This window comes from Fusarium proliferatum (assembly GCF_900067095.1).
Source record: "Fusarium proliferatum ET1 genome assembly, contig: FPRO_scaffold003, whole genome shotgun sequence".
NCBI lineage: Eukaryota > Fungi > Ascomycota > Sordariomycetes > Hypocreales > Nectriaceae > Fusarium > Fusarium proliferatum.
The window spans coordinates 53,261-69,545 of NW_022194792.1; the positions used below are offsets into that span (position 1 = coordinate 53,261).

The 16,285-nt window shown below is 48.6% G+C and overlaps 7 protein-coding genes across 7 annotated transcripts; 5 read left to right on the forward strand and 2 right to left on the reverse strand.

Moving 5' to 3' along the window:
* Nucleotides 1-881: 881 nt before the first annotated feature.
* On the forward strand, nucleotides 882-2,114 carry FPRO_07211 (Endo-1,4-beta-xylanase A; the record flags this gene model as incomplete). The annotated part of the gene is made up of 4 exons (XM_031227789.1): nucleotides 882-952; nucleotides 1,003-1,412; nucleotides 1,475-1,935; nucleotides 1,986-2,114. 4 exons carry the CDS (start codon nucleotides 882-884, stop codon nucleotides 2,112-2,114), a joined length of 1,071 nt encoding a protein of 356 aa, XP_031078191.1.
* A 560-nt stretch (nucleotides 2,115-2,674) lies between these two features.
* FPRO_07210 (uncharacterized protein) lies at nucleotides 2,675-4,370 on the forward strand (the record flags this gene model as incomplete). Its single annotated transcript, XM_031227790.1, has 5 exons — nucleotides 2,675-2,713; nucleotides 2,769-3,566; nucleotides 3,629-3,937; nucleotides 3,993-4,159; nucleotides 4,214-4,370. 5 exons carry the CDS (start codon nucleotides 2,675-2,677, stop codon nucleotides 4,368-4,370), a joined length of 1,470 nt encoding a protein of 489 aa, XP_031078192.1.
* Nucleotides 4,371-4,730: 360 nt separating this feature from the next.
* On the reverse strand, nucleotides 4,731-5,828 carry FPRO_07209 (uncharacterized protein; the record flags this gene model as incomplete). Its single annotated transcript, XM_031227791.1, has 1 exon — nucleotides 4,731-5,828. The coding sequence occupies one exon, from the start codon at nucleotides 5,826-5,828 to the stop codon at nucleotides 4,731-4,733; it is 1,098 nt and encodes a 365-aa protein (XP_031078193.1).
* Nucleotides 5,829-7,194: 1,366 nt separating this feature from the next.
* Nucleotides 7,195-8,617, forward strand: FPRO_07208 (uncharacterized protein; the record flags this gene model as incomplete). The annotated part of the gene is made up of 5 exons (XM_031227792.1): nucleotides 7,195-7,359; nucleotides 7,432-7,606; nucleotides 7,656-7,923; nucleotides 7,984-8,446; nucleotides 8,525-8,617. The coding sequence occupies 5 exons, from the start codon at nucleotides 7,195-7,197 to the stop codon at nucleotides 8,615-8,617; spliced, it is 1,164 nt and encodes a 387-aa protein (XP_031078194.1).
* A 467-nt stretch (nucleotides 8,618-9,084) lies between these two features.
* Nucleotides 9,085-10,605, reverse strand: FPRO_07207 (uncharacterized protein; the record flags this gene model as incomplete). Its single annotated transcript, XM_031227793.1, has 2 exons — nucleotides 9,085-10,364; nucleotides 10,416-10,605. The coding sequence occupies 2 exons, from the start codon at nucleotides 10,603-10,605 to the stop codon at nucleotides 9,085-9,087; spliced, it is 1,470 nt and encodes a 489-aa protein (XP_031078195.1).
* Nucleotides 10,606-11,705: 1,100 nt separating this feature from the next.
* On the forward strand, nucleotides 11,706-13,676 carry FPRO_07206 (uncharacterized protein; the record flags this gene model as incomplete). The annotated part of the gene is made up of 2 exons (XM_031227795.1): nucleotides 11,706-11,821; nucleotides 11,879-13,676. The coding sequence occupies 2 exons, from the start codon at nucleotides 11,706-11,708 to the stop codon at nucleotides 13,674-13,676; spliced, it is 1,914 nt and encodes a 637-aa protein (XP_031078196.1).
* A 419-nt stretch (nucleotides 13,677-14,095) lies between these two features.
* FPRO_07205 (uncharacterized protein) lies at nucleotides 14,096-16,126 on the forward strand (the record flags this gene model as incomplete). The annotated part of the gene is made up of 1 exon (XM_031227796.1): nucleotides 14,096-16,126. The coding sequence occupies one exon, from the start codon at nucleotides 14,096-14,098 to the stop codon at nucleotides 16,124-16,126; it is 2,031 nt and encodes a 676-aa protein (XP_031078197.1).
* Nucleotides 16,127-16,285: the final 159 nt, after the last annotated feature.

Consider the following 16,285-nt stretch of genomic DNA (forward strand, 5'->3'; position numbering starts at 1 on the left):
TCAACGCGCTCACCGCTCGCCCGAAGAAGCTGGAATAATGCCAGCCGACAGCCTAATTGGCCATGCTGCCAACGCTAACCACTCTGCCGGTTATTCACGGTAAATTTCCCCACAGTCACCAGACACGAATTCAGTAGTCGGAGGCTCACGCTCCGCGTCGATCATCGTATTCATCCCCAGGCGCGATCCGAATACCGTGTTAATTATACTTAAGCTTTCAAGTCTCATGACCATACCCCAGACATGATCTGGTCGGTTGTGGGGAGTCAAGGATGTTGTTATTAGCCTGTAATTGAAGGGTCACTTGGCATCTAGAATTCATGGCAGTTCAGCTAGCCTCGGCTCTGATGGCGTTGGGTCGAGGCCATTATCCAGGAATTGTCATTTACTAACAGATAATAACCAGACTTTTGCTGTTAAAGTGGCAAAGCGGCTCTTCTATAATACCAATAGACCAGTTTATAATAAGAACTAGTCATATCGTTTGGCCTTGGTTTGTATTGAGCACATATCCCAAGTCTTGCATTTCTTTACTAAGCCTTGGATGACATCAAACGCAATCTATTTGTTTTAATTTACTCTAATCATGCAAGGAACAAACAAATAGCATATGCTTGCACAGAAACACGTTTTCAGTCTGCTGATTTGGCTATGCCGAGCCGGCTAATGACCCTGGACCTGCTTTTAGCCATCTGGGATAAGAAAGAGTGCCGCGAGATGTGAAACAACCAAGACATCGATTTAACCGGGAGACATTAGGTAATTGACATCATGAAAAGATTTAATATATAAGATTAGATGAAGCGCTGGATCTAGGGAACTTCTACTCATCGCAGATAAGTCCAAGTCTCGTTCTTGACCTACTTTCACCAGCTGCAAAGATGCGTTTCAGTCTCATCCCCACAGTGGCCTTGGCTGCTTTCAATGGCTTTGCCGTTGCCAACCCCGTTCCGTAAGTCATATGCTGTAAGAATGGTGATAGCATCGCTCACATACAACCAGTGATGTTGAGGCACGACAGGCCACTGGCCTCCAGGCTGCCATGAAGGCCGCTGGCAAGCAGTACTTCGGCACTGCTCTCACCGTGCGCAATGACCAGGGAGAGATCAACATCATCAACAACAAGAATGAGATTGGCTCCATCACCCCCGAGAACGCCATGAAGTGGGAGGCCATCCAGCCCAACCGCGGCCAGTTCAACTGGGGCCCTGCTGACCAACACGCTGCCGCCGCCACCTCACGGGGTTATGAGCTGCGTTGCCATACTCTTGTTTGGCACAGCCAACTCCCTTCGTGGGTTGCGAACGGCAACTGGAACAACCAGACTCTGCAGGCTGTGATGAGAGATCACATCAACGCCGTCATGGGACGTTACCGTGGAAAGTGCACTCACTGGGATGTTGTCAACGAGGGTAAGCTTGACTTTCATGATGAGGCTCTTGAGGTACTTCGGGAAGACTAACCAATTTTTCAGCTCTCAACGAGGATGGAAGCTACCGTGACAGCGTCTTTCTCCGTGTCATTGGCGAGGCCTACATCCCCATCGCCTTCCGCATGGCCCTGGCAGCAGACCCCACCACTAAGCTCTACTACAACGACTACAACCTCGAGTACGGCAACGCCAAGACCGAGGGTGCCAAGCGCATTGCCAGACTCGTCAAGTCCTATGGTCTTCGCATCGACGGTATCGGTCTGCAGGCTCACATGACCAGCGAGAGCACTCCTACCCAAAGCACCCCTACCCCCTCGCGAGCCAAGCTGGCTTCCGTCCTCCAGGGCCTCGCTGACCTGGGCGTTGACGTCGCTTACACTGAGCTGGACATTCGAATGAACACTCCCGCTACCCAGCAGAAGCTCCAGACCAATGCCGATGCATATGCCAGAATCGTTGGCTCTTGCATGGATGTTAAGCGATGCGTTGGTATCACCGTCTGGGTATGTTCTCGCTTCACATGCTTGATTTATTCCTTACTAATTGCTCGCAGGGTATCTCTGATAAGTATTCTTGGGTCCCCGGAACCTTCCCCGGCGAGGGATCTGCTCTCCTTTGGAACGACAACTTCCAGAAGAAGCCCTCTTATACTTCTACCTTGAACACTATTAACCGCCGCTAAGGTTCAGTGGGATTACAGCAGCTAGATACTGTACATAGGCCCTTTATATCAGACTGCTGTTTCTACAATGTCCCTGGCCAATTTAACTTAACTACAGTCTTGTCCCAAAAGAGAACTTATTTCCGATTCTTCTTACCCTTGTTGGTTTATTGGGCTCTTGCGGGAAGTGGAGACCTTTCCAAGTCTTAAGTTCTAAGCCTTTCCATATCCTGTTTATTATGCATGTTGGTCCTCCCTTGCATACCCACTCACACCAAAACCCCCCCAGCCTCTAATAGCGAGCCACGTATTTGTAAATGCACACATCGGCTGTTGAGTTCGTAAGATCAGTCTTTGGAGAGGGAACCCTTGTCTAGTCATAAATGATAAGAGAATCTCAGAATATGATGTTGACAACGTTAAAACGCGCTAGACATGCAATGGGGAAGCGGGGATTACATTGCTTTCCATGAGTTCCGATTGCAGTTCAATAAAAACTCACCAAGATCGGTTAGCTGGATGATCTACTGTTCTCATTCTCATGCTATCGCCAGTAAAAGCATTGCTTCATTGTAGCCACCATGCTTAGTGTCTCGATTCTAGCTGGAGGTGTCGCTGCTGTATGTCTCAGACACCACGGCTTTTCCTCTACGTTCTAAGCTAATTATCGCCTAGACGACAGTACTCTGTATTGGATACGTGGTGTATAACATCTTCCTGCACCCGCTGCGTAACTTTCCTGGTCCCCTTCTCTGTCGGGCTTCCCCATTGTATCGTCACTACAAGTTCTTGCGTGGAGATCTTTTGTTCGAGACTGAACGTCTTCACAAGAAATATGGCCCTGTTGTGCGCATCCGGCCCAACGAGCTGTCTTTCATTGATCCGGAAGCATGGAAAGACATATATGTCGCTCATGGAGGCTCAGCGCGGCTTGGTGATATGGCCAGATATGACAGATTCTACCAGTGGGCTGGTCCAAGCGCACCAGAGACTTTTGTCTCGCTAGATAGGCCGTATCATGATTCTATGAAGCGGCAGCTCTTGCCGGCCTTTTCAGATCGTTCGTTGCAGTTCCAGGAACCCATTATCCAAGGATATACGGATACACTTGTCCGCAAATTGACTGAGGCTTCAAAGGATGGAAACCCTGTCAATCTGCGCGAGTGGTTTAACCATTATACTTTCGATATCATCGGAAATCTCGGATTTGGATCTGATTTTGGGGGCCTTGAATCTGAGCAATACCATCCGTGGGTCAAAGCTGTGAGTCAGAATGTTAGAGAATTTGCCATCATGCAGGTATTGATGTACCTGGGACTTCAACGAATTGTCCATGTCTTGTCAGGCAGTTCCCTTCTGAGGGGCAAGATCCTGCACGAGCACCTCACGAGGGAAAAGGTTGAGGCTCGCATCAAGGTGGAAAAGCCAAGATTAGATATCTTCCAACCACTCCTTGACCGAAACCCACCTCTGGTATGTCATTCACATTCTCCTGTCATTTTCTGATTGATGCACTAACGCGAATGCTATTGAAGACATTTGCTCAGCTTATGGAGAATGCTACGATACTGATCACAGCGGGCTCCGAGAGCTCTGTGACCCTGTTGGTAGCCGCAGTCTCTCTACTGACTGACAATCCAGCCAAACTGCAGAAACTGGCCGAGGAAGTTCGATCAACCTTCAAGAATGAGGAGGAAATCACAATAGTATCTGTCAACCAATTACCCTACCTCGCTGCCTGCTTGAACGAGGCCCTGCGATGTTTTCCTGCAGTCCCACCTGCATTACCAAGAGTCGTCCCCCATGGAGGTGCGGTCATAGCTGGCCATGCTGTACCAGAGAATGTGAGTTGACAATATCTTGTCTCTGCTTCTTGTCTAGAAAAGCTGACCGAGTCAGACTGTTGTCGCTGTTGCTTCATGGGCCACAAACCACTCTGAGAAACACTTTAAAAGAGCTCTTGAATATCATCCCGAGCGTTTTCTGAAGGATCCTGAATTCTCTGACGACCGCTTTGATGCCTTCCAGCCCTTTGGGTTGGGTCACGGAAATTGCCCTGGGCGCAAGTAAGTGTCCCCATCTTGCCTTATCATCCGATTGTTGAGCTGATTATTTTTTAGTCTCGCCTGGGCTGAAACGCGCCTGGCATTGGCACGCCTCGTGTACAATTTCGACATTGAGTCAGTGCCTGAAAGTGTTGGCTGGACCACCAAACAGAAAGCGTACATGCTGTGGGACAAGCAGCCGTTTTGGGCGGTACTCAAACCTATTCGGTAAGCCAGATTGTCAATAGAGATCCATTATCGCATATAAAACCGTAACCGTCAAGCGAAGCAAATTTTGACTAAATTTTGTGATTCTCTCCTTATCCCTAAGATTGCCATTTATATGTTACCTGGGGAATTGGTGATACTTGAAAATGACTTCCGTAATTATCTTATCTCGAGAGGCATTTGACGTGTCACGTTTTCACCCCTGCAGATTCGGTTGACCTCGGTATGAACATGTGATATTTAATGCAAACTTCAGTAAACTAAGTCAGTTACGCTAGCCGCCCAATGCCATTATATGTCGTGAAATTAAATGAAAGTCAAACGAAAGCTCCTCCACCATGGTTTCTCAGTCCTGTGTATTGGATTAAATGTCTGCAAAGATTTTTCTGCCTCCAACTGGGACATAATGAGTCCACAAAGAAGGCCATAGCCAGAGGATAAGAACAGCAGTCAGGAGGAGTCCACAGATGATGATCGCAGTGATCATTCCGAGATAGCCACGGCGTCGCGACTGGGTCTTCTTAACATATCTGCGGCCGCGCATGAGGTTGAGCCAAGCAATGCTACCAGCATGGACGTCCTCCAACGCTTTGGCGAGTCGGGGGCTCAAGGTAGCCACGTTGGCGAACTCGACGGCAAGCTTGTCCTCATACTCGTGGAAGAGCTCGGCTGAGCGGTCAACGGCCTGCTGGAAGTCCATGCGGGTGTCTGAGTTCTGCTGGACAATTGCGGCGATATGGCTGTATTCTGTGATCTGGGCATGGTGGGCATTGAGCTTGTAGAGGTCAAGGATCACGCCCATGTTTCGACCACTATAGCTAAAAATATTTTTCAGAGTATCCGGCGACCATTTGCGCAGACGAAGGAGGTCGCCAGCAAGATCTGGCCTCGTGAATGGCATGATGAGAAACATGAGACCCATAGCGGCGTTGGTTTGTCTGTAGGTCAAATATTCCTCCACGGAGACCGGCTCTTGTTCCACTTCAATCTTCCGAAGAGCCTGGGTACAGTGAAGCCAAAGATCTATTTCAGCCTTTGCGAGCTGAAGGAGTTCGCTGTTCCAGCCCTCGTGGCGCCAAAGCCTGAACAAATGGTCAAGGCCTTGATCGCCCTTGGGAGGACCCGTCACCCGGGCCTTGATGTCGTCAAGCACATCGCATGTATATTTCATGTCAATGCTGTTGTCGATGAGATCGTCTAGAAAGACCCAGGCTGAATAAAAGTCGGCAACGACCTTAATCCTCTCAGCATCGCCGCCAGGATAGACACAGCTTCCGTAGAGACCTCCGCATGCGGCAAATTCACCATTGCGCGAGATAACTTCATTTTGAGAGACCTCCTTGAGTGAGCGGTCACAGCTCAGCCTGGAGTACTGGAATATGTGGGCCGTCTGAGGATGCTTCCAGCTAGTAAAGCGGGTAAGCAGCTCGGGTACCTCACACTGATCGTCGGAAGATGCCATAGCGGAAGGTATAAATATGAAGTGGACTGGAATGGATAGTCGATCCGAAGAGCAAAGTAGAGAATAGTGGCTGAGAACGATGAATTTTAGGACCTGGGCACGGACAGGAATTCCTTTATCTGGCCTAGATAGCTCGGCCAGCTAAGCCCTCTTTTATTCTTGTGATATTCCCGGCCCTCGGGTTCGGAATCATATCATGTTCCACGACATATATCATTAAAATGACACGTATCAAGAGACTATAATCGGCTCCCTCCTGTTCATGTTGTATTGCTAAGTTTGCAAGGGATAAATGCCGCTACTGGCTGTCTGCTGGTGATCGCGTAAGGACCTTTGGTACAAGCGAAGCCAGGATGGAGCGCACGTTGAGCCGTATGTGGGAGGTTTGCCCCGTTGCCGCCAGAAGCGTAGCGGGCCACGCTGTCACGCATGTCTAGATCATTTCTTAGCGTGTCTAGAACTCTCGTGATTTGACTGGTCATCAGTAAGCGGGAGTTACTCCTAAGGTAGCCAAATCTAAAGCTATAACGGCAACTTTATTGCCATTTTCAACATGTGTGTGAAACTTGGTTACCCTGAAGCAAGGCGGGGCTGTTAGTACAGAGTGTCTTTTGCGGTCTGCCATACCACCATTTTTGCAATTGGTGATGCCAAACCTGTTTTCGCCGGCAGAATACATGTCGTATCAGGCGTAAGTAACGGCTTGCGCCATTTTCTGAGCGTGTTGGTTGTGAAGTGCATAGGCATCCTTGATTGAACGGTAACAGCCGAAGCATGCATCCATCCACATCGGGCCTCACGAACAGGTCGGAAAAGATGGTCCATGCTCCGCTGAAGCCGAGCCAATCCGAGACCGTCGGGCACCCCTCTCATTTTTGCGTGACGTGTTCGTCTCACGTCCCAGGGACTTGGACCAAGTGTGACAAGACATTACCAGAGCCACGGAACCGGTAGAATTCCCGGCCAAGCGGGACGAATGATATGCCCGACATTTGGGTAGCAGTTTAATCTATAGGGGACTCCTACTATATCTCTTAGTGAGAGTTTAAAATGGCAGTCTTACTTGTCTCGACAGAGAAAGTCTGTATACTAACTAGTTGCAGCATTTACTTTCTGTAGAAAATGCTTTTTTACAAGAGCTAATCTCATTCAAGGCTGAGCTGCTCTTCTCGCTGCGCGAAATGGCTGTTTGCAGAAACATTGACGCTAATATCGGAAAAGGAGGAATTAATTTCCAGTCAGCCACTAGTTTCTTCGCCAACCACCACGATTTGCCCAAAGGGCCTGAGCCGCATTATGATCAAATTTCTTCCCATATCGAACCGAGCCAACCAACACTTACACGACAACGTCGTCGTGTCGATACATGGACTGGATGGCGGACCAACAGAGTCAACGGCCGTTGGAGGGCCAAGACCGAGATGCCCGCGGTGGAAACGAGGTCAATGCCCGAAGTGGGGAATTCACTTTCAACTGCCCCTCGATGACGGACTTGAGGGCGACAGACGGAGGCCATCCCTTGGGAGCTAATGTAGGCCAAACTTGTCCCTTGTCGAGAGCACGTTGCAGCGAGCTGACTTGGTGTGTTTTTTTCTCATCTTAGTCTCAGTCTCAGGCCCAGTCTGCGGCCAGATCAGCGTCTTCAGCAGAACATGCCTCATCAGCGACGTCCAGTTTTATCCAGGTCGAGGACTGGGATGACTCGGCTTCTTTGACAGATAGTGTGCAGACCTTTCCAGAGGAGTTTGGTCGAACTTATCATGCTTATCGTGCTGGATGTAAGCAGCCCAGATACCGGCATTTGACTGACCACTCACTGTCATATAGCATACATGTTCCCTAATGACAATACAGAGCAAGAGCGTCTCGGAATTATGGGCGAGTGCTATAAGATGATTATGAAAGGCAAGCTGTACATGGCACCGCTCTCTACTAGAAGGCCCCCGAAGAACATTCTCGATATCGCTACAGGTATAGGTGACTGGGCTATCCAGATGGGTGATATCTTCCCCGATGCTACAATTATTGGCACAGACCTGTCTCCTATCCAGCCAAACGACGTGCCCCCAAATGTCTACTTTTACGTTGAAGACTCGTAAGTTTCTTTTCGCGACATCCGCCCTATCCGCGAAGCGTTCTGATCAAGATATAACAGAAGCGACGAGTGGATGTTCAATCACAAGTTCGACTATATCCACACACGCAGCACTTCGGGATGCTGGTCCGATTTCGAGACACAGATAGCTCAGCAAGCCTTTAATGCGCTTGAACCCGGCGGCTGGTTTGAGTCGCAAGAGACGGACTGCATTCCCTTGTGTGACGACGACACGCTTGATCGTCAAGGCCCGGTTGCGACCTGGTGCAATGACTTGATAACGGCAGCAGATAAGCTAGAGCGTCCGGCTATCTTTGGCAAAGATCTCAAAGAGATCTACGAGCGAGTTGGCTTTGTGGATGTCCACCAACGTATAATCAAGATGCCTATCAACGGCTGGGCCAAGGACCCACGGCTGAAGCAAGTGGGATGGATGTGGGCTGATCATATGCTTGATGGCTTATCTGGATTCTCTTATCAGCTCTTGAACAAGGCCTTTGAGCGAACTAGTGCTCAGATTGAGGTAAGTTAGCCCTCACGTATGAGCCAGCATGGTCACCGCTATGTCCCATGGTGTTTTCAACTACTAACTCGCCTATAGGTGTCGTTAATTGATGTCCGGCGAGACCTCGTGAACCCGCGCATTCATGCCTACATGCAGCTTTATGTTGTCTGGGGAAGGAAACCAAAGTAAAGAATCGAACACCCAAAAAGGGACAAGGTTATATCAGGCGTTTGAGTCTCGTTTCTCTGGGCGATACCGGAGTTGGCGTATCAGTTATGTTCAGTCTGGATTTATAAGAGTTCAGGTACTACATACTACTAGATTGATGGTTAAATGATGTTTTCGTATACCGAAGAGCCCCACTGGACGTCGTTAGGGAAAGTATCTGATTGTATAGGCTAGAAGACATGATTGCGCAATGACTCTTAGTCATGGATCTGCCCTAAGGTACCTGTCGTTTGAGGCCCAGGCTTTCACCTGTCAAACCTCGAGAGCCCTACTTGTGCAATGTGAATATCGGTTTTTCAATAGTCTATATATTTATATGTACCTGGCATCTTCTACAGTCTATAATGCTTGCAGAAGCCACCGATCGTCTAGTAATTCATCCAGAAGCACCCCAAATCCGTTCCGTGTAAGTATCCAAATCCGAGCATCTAAGAGTCAAAGATGGCTCCATATGCTGGCACGCCCCGTGTTTGCATACCAAAGACAACCTTCTCAGTAACCTTGGGGTTCGAGATGATATAGACTGCCTCTGCATCAGACTCCACCACAAGTTGGTAAGTCTCACGCACAATATCCGGATAACCCCGCTCGGTTGTGTTCCATATGACTGCATTTGGGTCAGCTCGTTGAACTGCACCGACCACGGTTGGCCCGTAGGTCTGCTGAGGGTCGCGAGTAGACCAAAGGACACGGCGAGGGGTCTCGTCAGCGTGGAGAAGAGAAAGGCAAGGCCCGATACCAGAACCAGTAGCGACAATAACGATTCGACGAAAGAGCTTTGATGTATAAAGAAGCCCATGAAGAGGGGCACCACGAACCCAGAGCTTTCGTTCGCTGTCATTCATGATCTGCTTCTTGGTGAAATCTCCAGCATTAGAAACGACAACACTGAAGCCTTCGACTTTGCCCGACTCCGGCTCAATATCCGGAATAGTAGCAAATGCATGCCACTCTGTCATGGGCTTGTCGCTGATCTTGAGGCCATAGAACGGCTTCATTCCTCGGTATTTGAAGTGAAGGCGAGTTGCATGATCGCTCAACTTCTCGGGATACACAACCCGGCGGCGCAATCGGGACCAAGATGCGACCGTGCATGAGGTTGTAACACAGATACACCAGAAGTTCGGAGATCGCACAAGAGCATAACCAATAGACTCGTCCCACTCATGTGCCGTAACCCGAGCTGATACAATGTTGTGTACCCAGAACGCGAGCAATGATACCCAGCCGGCAAATCGATGGAAAGCCTCGAAATGGTCGTGGAACTTTCTTCGAATGCTGGGGTAAGCCGCGATGAGGATGATGAGGAACATGGCAACAACAATCCAGCCGGTGATCATGTTGACGAGTCTGTACTCCTTTCTGTCCGCAGCCCACTCTTGAGTGGCAAGGATGGTATAGGCCATGTACCACGCAGTAGCAGCAACTCCAGCGCCACTATGGAAACCTCCGTAGTGGAAGACCTTGGCCAGACGTTTTCGTATTGAGAGTGGCCATGAATGAGGAGCCAGTACGACAATTTCGTAGCAAAGGTTGACGAATTCTTCTTGTCGAAATAGGATGCATACCATGAGGTTTGCAGAAGCTGCGCTGGCAGCATCTCTTGATAGGATGGTGGCTTTAGACGTGGCGAGAAGGGCGACAAACACTGCCAAGTTGGTAATGAATATGAACGCGAAGATTCTTCTATACGTAGAAGCGTGCTTGTCTGGTATGTATTAGTACAAGTGTCTGGCAGTAGGTGAGCAAGAGAACGTACATCGAAGGTTGCATGTCATTTCCGAGCCCTTTTGATCTGGCAGTGTGACCGGAGGTAGAGTAGCCGACACATTCTCGATTTTTCGGCCGAGAGACTCTTGGGCATTCGTATCGCAGTGTGACACTCTCTGCAAAGAAAGGTCAGATGTTGATTCATTAAAAGAGTGAGCTGTCTCAAGTTGAGAAGACATGGCTATTGGATTATTGAGGAAGTGATGGGCTGTTTGTGATCTTTGGTTCGACGATAGATACTCTGGTTTATATAATGGTCCAGTTGTCATCGACTTACCTTGTTTCAACTCTTCGAAAAGAACGAACACTCCAACAAATGGTTGTTACGTTTCACGCAACAAACTCCATTATCGTCAGTCGTATCCATAGTATCATTACAGGTTGCGCGTGGGAGTCCAATTGACAACGTCATTAGTGAAGCTACGGTTTTAAGCGATGTAAGCTTTGCACAAGCGACAGATTCAACACGAGCTATGGCTAGCATGTGCGTCCAACAATAGCAACGTGGCGTATGGGGTCCCCGAGCTCGCATTCGCTCAGCGTTCAAAGAGCACAGCCTCAATACCCTTTGTGATTGGATGACGGCATGCTGAAGTCTAGAGTTAGTCAAAGACATTAGCCCATCTGGCACTTAGCGCTTATACAAGTCTGCAAGCTTCACCTTCCTCTGGTGCCCTCAAGCTTGGGTGGGAACTGTCTGGTGGCTGAAAAGAAAGCATCGCGACGCAAGCAGTAAGGAACCCCTCCTTTTACTCAAAAACGGAAAGGCGTTAGCTCATCGTCTCATCGTTACCTCTTCATGTGTTGCTGCTAGCAGAGATTGGAATGCCAGCTAAGCTTGTAATAGCTAGCGATTCAATGGTTGAGCGCCACAGATACTAGTGGGCAGCCCCAAGAGCCACGCGAGTTACGTTACTTTACTCGGTACTGAATCAGAGATGTTGTATCATCAGATTGGTCTAGATTGCGTATTCTAGAAGGGTCAGAGAATGATTATTCGTGTCTTGTTCAATGAATGAAACAAAGTCTGTTGCAATACGCCACTCTGAATCACTGGATTCTCGCACTGGCATGTGGCGCTTCCCCTGTGAAGTAAGGAGTGAGGCGTGTGATGTCAACGTCCGCTATAGCTTCAACACATAACTCTACTGCCTTCGTATGGGTTTCCCAAAGCTTTACACTGTTTTACACTTACCGAGGTCTACTCTAAGAACTATTGTAACCACGTTACCACTTGTGCTTCCTAAACGTCATGTCGTCGTCTGCTGGAGGGACTAACATGCTCGACCAGGATCTGCTTCTACAAGGCCTAGAAGATCAGCCCTGGTTCGAGAAGAACATTCCCTTGCTAGAGATCCCTGATATGGCTATCCAAGAAGTATACTACTACCGCTGGTAGACGTACAAAGAACACCTCATCTACACTGGAACTGACTATGGTTACATGGCCAGTGAATTCTTGAACCCCGTCAGCTATGGCGCCCCGTATGGTGGTATCGTGGCTGCTGCAGGTCATCATATCACTAAAGGCCGGTGGATACGTGATACGAGATATGGCCAGGATATCTCAAAGTATTGGCTCGCTGGACCAGGCCAGTTCCCAAAGCCAATGAGAGACGATATCAACAAAGATACCTCCGACTGGGCGCACGAGTACAGCTTCTGGGCCGCTACTGCGTTTTGGAGACAATACTTGGTTACAGGAGATAAAGACTTTGTTATTGGACAGCTTGCAAATCTGGTGAAGCAGTATCGAGGCTGGGATAACCATTACTCCAGCCCACTGGGCTTGTACTGGCAGGTCCCTGTCTGGGATGCTACAGAATACACAGCCGCTTCTTATGAGTCTAGTGATCCCTATCATGGGGGTGCTGGTTTTCGGCCAACGATTAATTCCTATCAGTACGGGGATGCCATTGCGATAGCAAATATTGCTGCTTTGGGTGGAGACTCTGATCTCGAAAATGAATATCGACGCCGGGCAGAAAGTCTGCAAGCTGCGGTACAAAAGCACCTTTGGGATAATGAGAGCGACTTCTATAAGCACCAAGCTCGTGACGACAACCCCTCCGGCTCCTTGTTGGGTACAAGAGAGATTATGGGTTATCTTCCATGGATGTTCGACATGCCGTGTAAGGAGTCCCAACTCGCCGCCTTTTCGCAGCTCAAAGGCTCCCAAGGATTCTTCTCCAAGTTTGGTCCAACTACGGCTGAGCGAAGAAGCAAGTGGTTCATGTATGAGGCAGAGACCTGCTGCCGATGGGATGGTCCTTCATGGCCATTTGCAACCTCGCAGACTCTAACTGCCATTGAAAATGTTCTCCACGATTGTCCAGCGCAGAAATACATCACTGCCGATGACTACTACGACATGCTGCATCAATACGCTCGGACACAATACAAAAATAGGCAACCCTACGTGGCTGAAGCTCATCATCCTGATGATGATAAATGGATGTATGATGGCTACAATCACAGCGAAGATTATAATCACTCGACCTTTGTCGATAATGTGTTGGCTGGCCTGATAGGGCTGCGAGCCCAGTCTGGTGAAACAATAGTTGTCAATCCCTTGACTCCTTCAAACTGGGACTACTTTGCCGTTGAGAACATAGCCTACCACGGCCATCTTATCACTGTCCTGTGGGACAGGACAGGCTCAATCTACCACCGAGGCCAAGGCTTACGAGTTTACGTTGATGGTCAGCTTGCTGGGAGTCGCGAAACAATAGGTCTTACGAAAGTCGAGGTCGGTCCATCTGTCCCGACACCAGTTTCCTCCAGAATAAACATCGCAGCAAATAGTCAGCGAGATCCTCGACTTCCCCTCGCTTTTGCTTCATATACTTCCCCAGTCGATGATCCCATGCGAGCCATCAACGGAATGATCCTCCGAACAGGCATACCGCAAAACAGCCGCTGGACTTCGTATAATAGTCCAAATCCAGAAGACCATCTTGGAGTCGACTTGCGTAAAGATCAAGCTGTCGATAATATGCGATTATTCTTCTACGATGACTCTGACGGTGTCCGGATTCCTACCAATTACGATCTTCAGTACTGGACAGGCAATGCGTGGTTATCAGTGCCTAGACAGACTCGCAGTCCAATGCCGACCAACTCAAATGCTGAGACCAAGATTGTCTTCCCTTCTCTATTGACTTCTCGACTTCGTGTTGAGGCACCCAATGCTGGGTCTGGTGTTGGATGGGGGTTATCTGAATTAGGTATTTGGTCGTCTAGTGAATAACTTAGATGACATCGTTGATGATCTACGAAGTATCTTTTCAACTTATTACATTTTAGGATGTTGCTTGTTTAAACTGTAATAAAAAGCACAATTGCTTACTTGATAATGCTCTTGAAACATGAGATTGACATGAGACATGACCTGATTTCTGCTTATCTTAGCGCGATTTTCCTTATCTCAAGCCAGCCACCAAATTAATCTCACCGCAGCCAGCTCACCGTGGTCTCTTGCTACCCTATTATTATTCTCACTTCAGCGCCATCGGGTTGTCGTCTTATAAGGCTTAATGAGTCTATGATAAACTGGCTTCAGTCAGTAGTTTACATTAGCCAGCAATTTTCCCGTGCCACTCCGTCCCATTGGCTCAGCCTGGCAGTTAGCTCAAGCCCTTTCTCTGAATCATACTCAATGCACCTGACATGAGCGAGAACATTGCCGATGGCATTGCCAGTGGCTCAACTACTCTCAATATCGCACCAAACACTGCAGATCTCAAGAGGAAACGCGAGGATAGCACTGCTTCCCTAGCTCTACCACCGGAGCCTAGCGTGACATTCCATGTCCGCAGCGAATCGCGACAGACCCCCCAGTCTTCATTCCTATCATACGTATGGGGCACCGGCCTTGACTCTGATTGCGTATCATGTGGAAAACATTTCCTTCCCGACGGGGAACCTCCGATACGAACCATAACCGCTGGAACCAGTAACTCACAACCGTCCGTCATTGATATTACTCAGGAGCCAGTATCACCATGGAATCTGAGAATATTGAACAGACATATGTCTTGTATAAAGGCTAAAAGAGTCAACTATGTCCCCATTTCTCATGCCTGGCACCCCACGGTAGCCACCGCGCAGGACCTGCGTCTAGAGAGCATTGACGTTTCTAGGCTGGTTTACCAAATAACATCCAAGACCCTCCTTGCGCTTACCGCTAAGTTTCCCGGTTGCGAAGTCTGGCATGACTACTTGAGCGTTCCGCAATGGCGCCCCGAGGTTCAGCAACGGCTCCTCCTTCTGATACCGGAAATATATAACCATGCCGCGAAAACATTGATCCATCTGGACGACGTCAGGGCAACCCATCTCTCAGGCCAGGTCAAGGATTCTTCCTACGATAAATTTATCGTTGATCTTGCAGCCATTATTCGGTCTCGATGGTTCGATCGCATGTGGGTGACACTGGAGTACATTCAGAGCAATGATGTCCTCATTCTCACCGAGGATTACACGGTTTGTGATGCTTATGCCAGGGATGTATGTCATCATCTAGACACTGCGCACTCAAAATGGGTCAAGAAACGAAGCAATTCGATTGTCACAGAGGACATATGGAAGCAAAATACGACTCTAAAAAGGATGACTTCATGGATAGATATGGAGGCATGGAAGAATGAGCACGATATGCATAGAACTCTTGGGTGGGCAATCGGAATTCTAGGTCATAGGAGGTGTCAGTATACAAGAGACTACTTCTTGGCTCTAGGAAAGATGCTTAATTTCCGACCGGAGCAAGATCCTCTTGTTCTCATCGAGAATCGCTTTGTATACTTCTTTTCTCTCGCGACATATGCGCTGCAACAGGGCGATCACTCCCCCTTATTGTTCATCCCGTCGCCAGGTGAAGAAACGGACCCTCGAGCACCGTGGCTGCGTGGATACTCGACAGGAACATGGAAGCTCTGGGATATGGGCAGATGTCATAGGAAAGCGACCTCTCAGTCAGTTATTCGGGACGGCAAGATCCAGCCCAAACTCCAAACGGTTGGCGTCATTGAGACTTTTGAGTACTACAACTTCGGAGGAGATGCGGAATCGGTCGTGGACTATGTTTTATCCAAGGTAGTCCGGGCTAGTGGCCAGGATCCACAAGCTCTATGTGAAGCTATGGATCGCATATTCCCCCGGAGCGAAGAGAAAGCATACAACATGGAATGGAAAGACGTAAAGACAGTAAATTTCTCTTCTTCAACAGTTAAGTATGACCTGGATAAGATACAGGGACATTTGAAAAAGTACGGGCCGTTGTTGGAGGTAAAACCAGGGCAAGAGGTAACTCAGCAGAGATTAGAGATTGCGAAGAAGTTGATTAGGGTCTTGAAGCTGAGCAAGGAAGGCAAGCTCGCACGGGAGTCACGGCTGGAGCTTGCAGCAGGAGAAGCAGATTGGTTCCTGCGAGAGTACAGTACACCAATGGAAGGCATCAGTCAGATCAGATGTAAGATTTGTGGGCGGCGGTCTGTGTTCCGACTGGTCATGTGGGGAGAGCCTACCCCAGACGTAGCCCAAGTTTATAGAATCCCTGGGTTGCTTTATGATGAGAATGTCCCTGATGGTATCGGTATTGTGGTGGAGCGCGATATGATCATTGGGAAGATGATATATGGGACGCCGGCTTGTGGATGCTGTAAGTTCGAGTTTGTTGAATTAGGCTCAGCAACTCTTTAGCCAATACCCATTGATCTGGAGAAACAGATTTAGTCAACAGACTGGCACGATGATAGCGTATTATAGTCAACGTTGATTTGTTCACGATACTACATTTTGAGGGATTATTTTTATTATTGATCCTCTTCTATACAGGCTCTTCTTATGATGATCTACTGT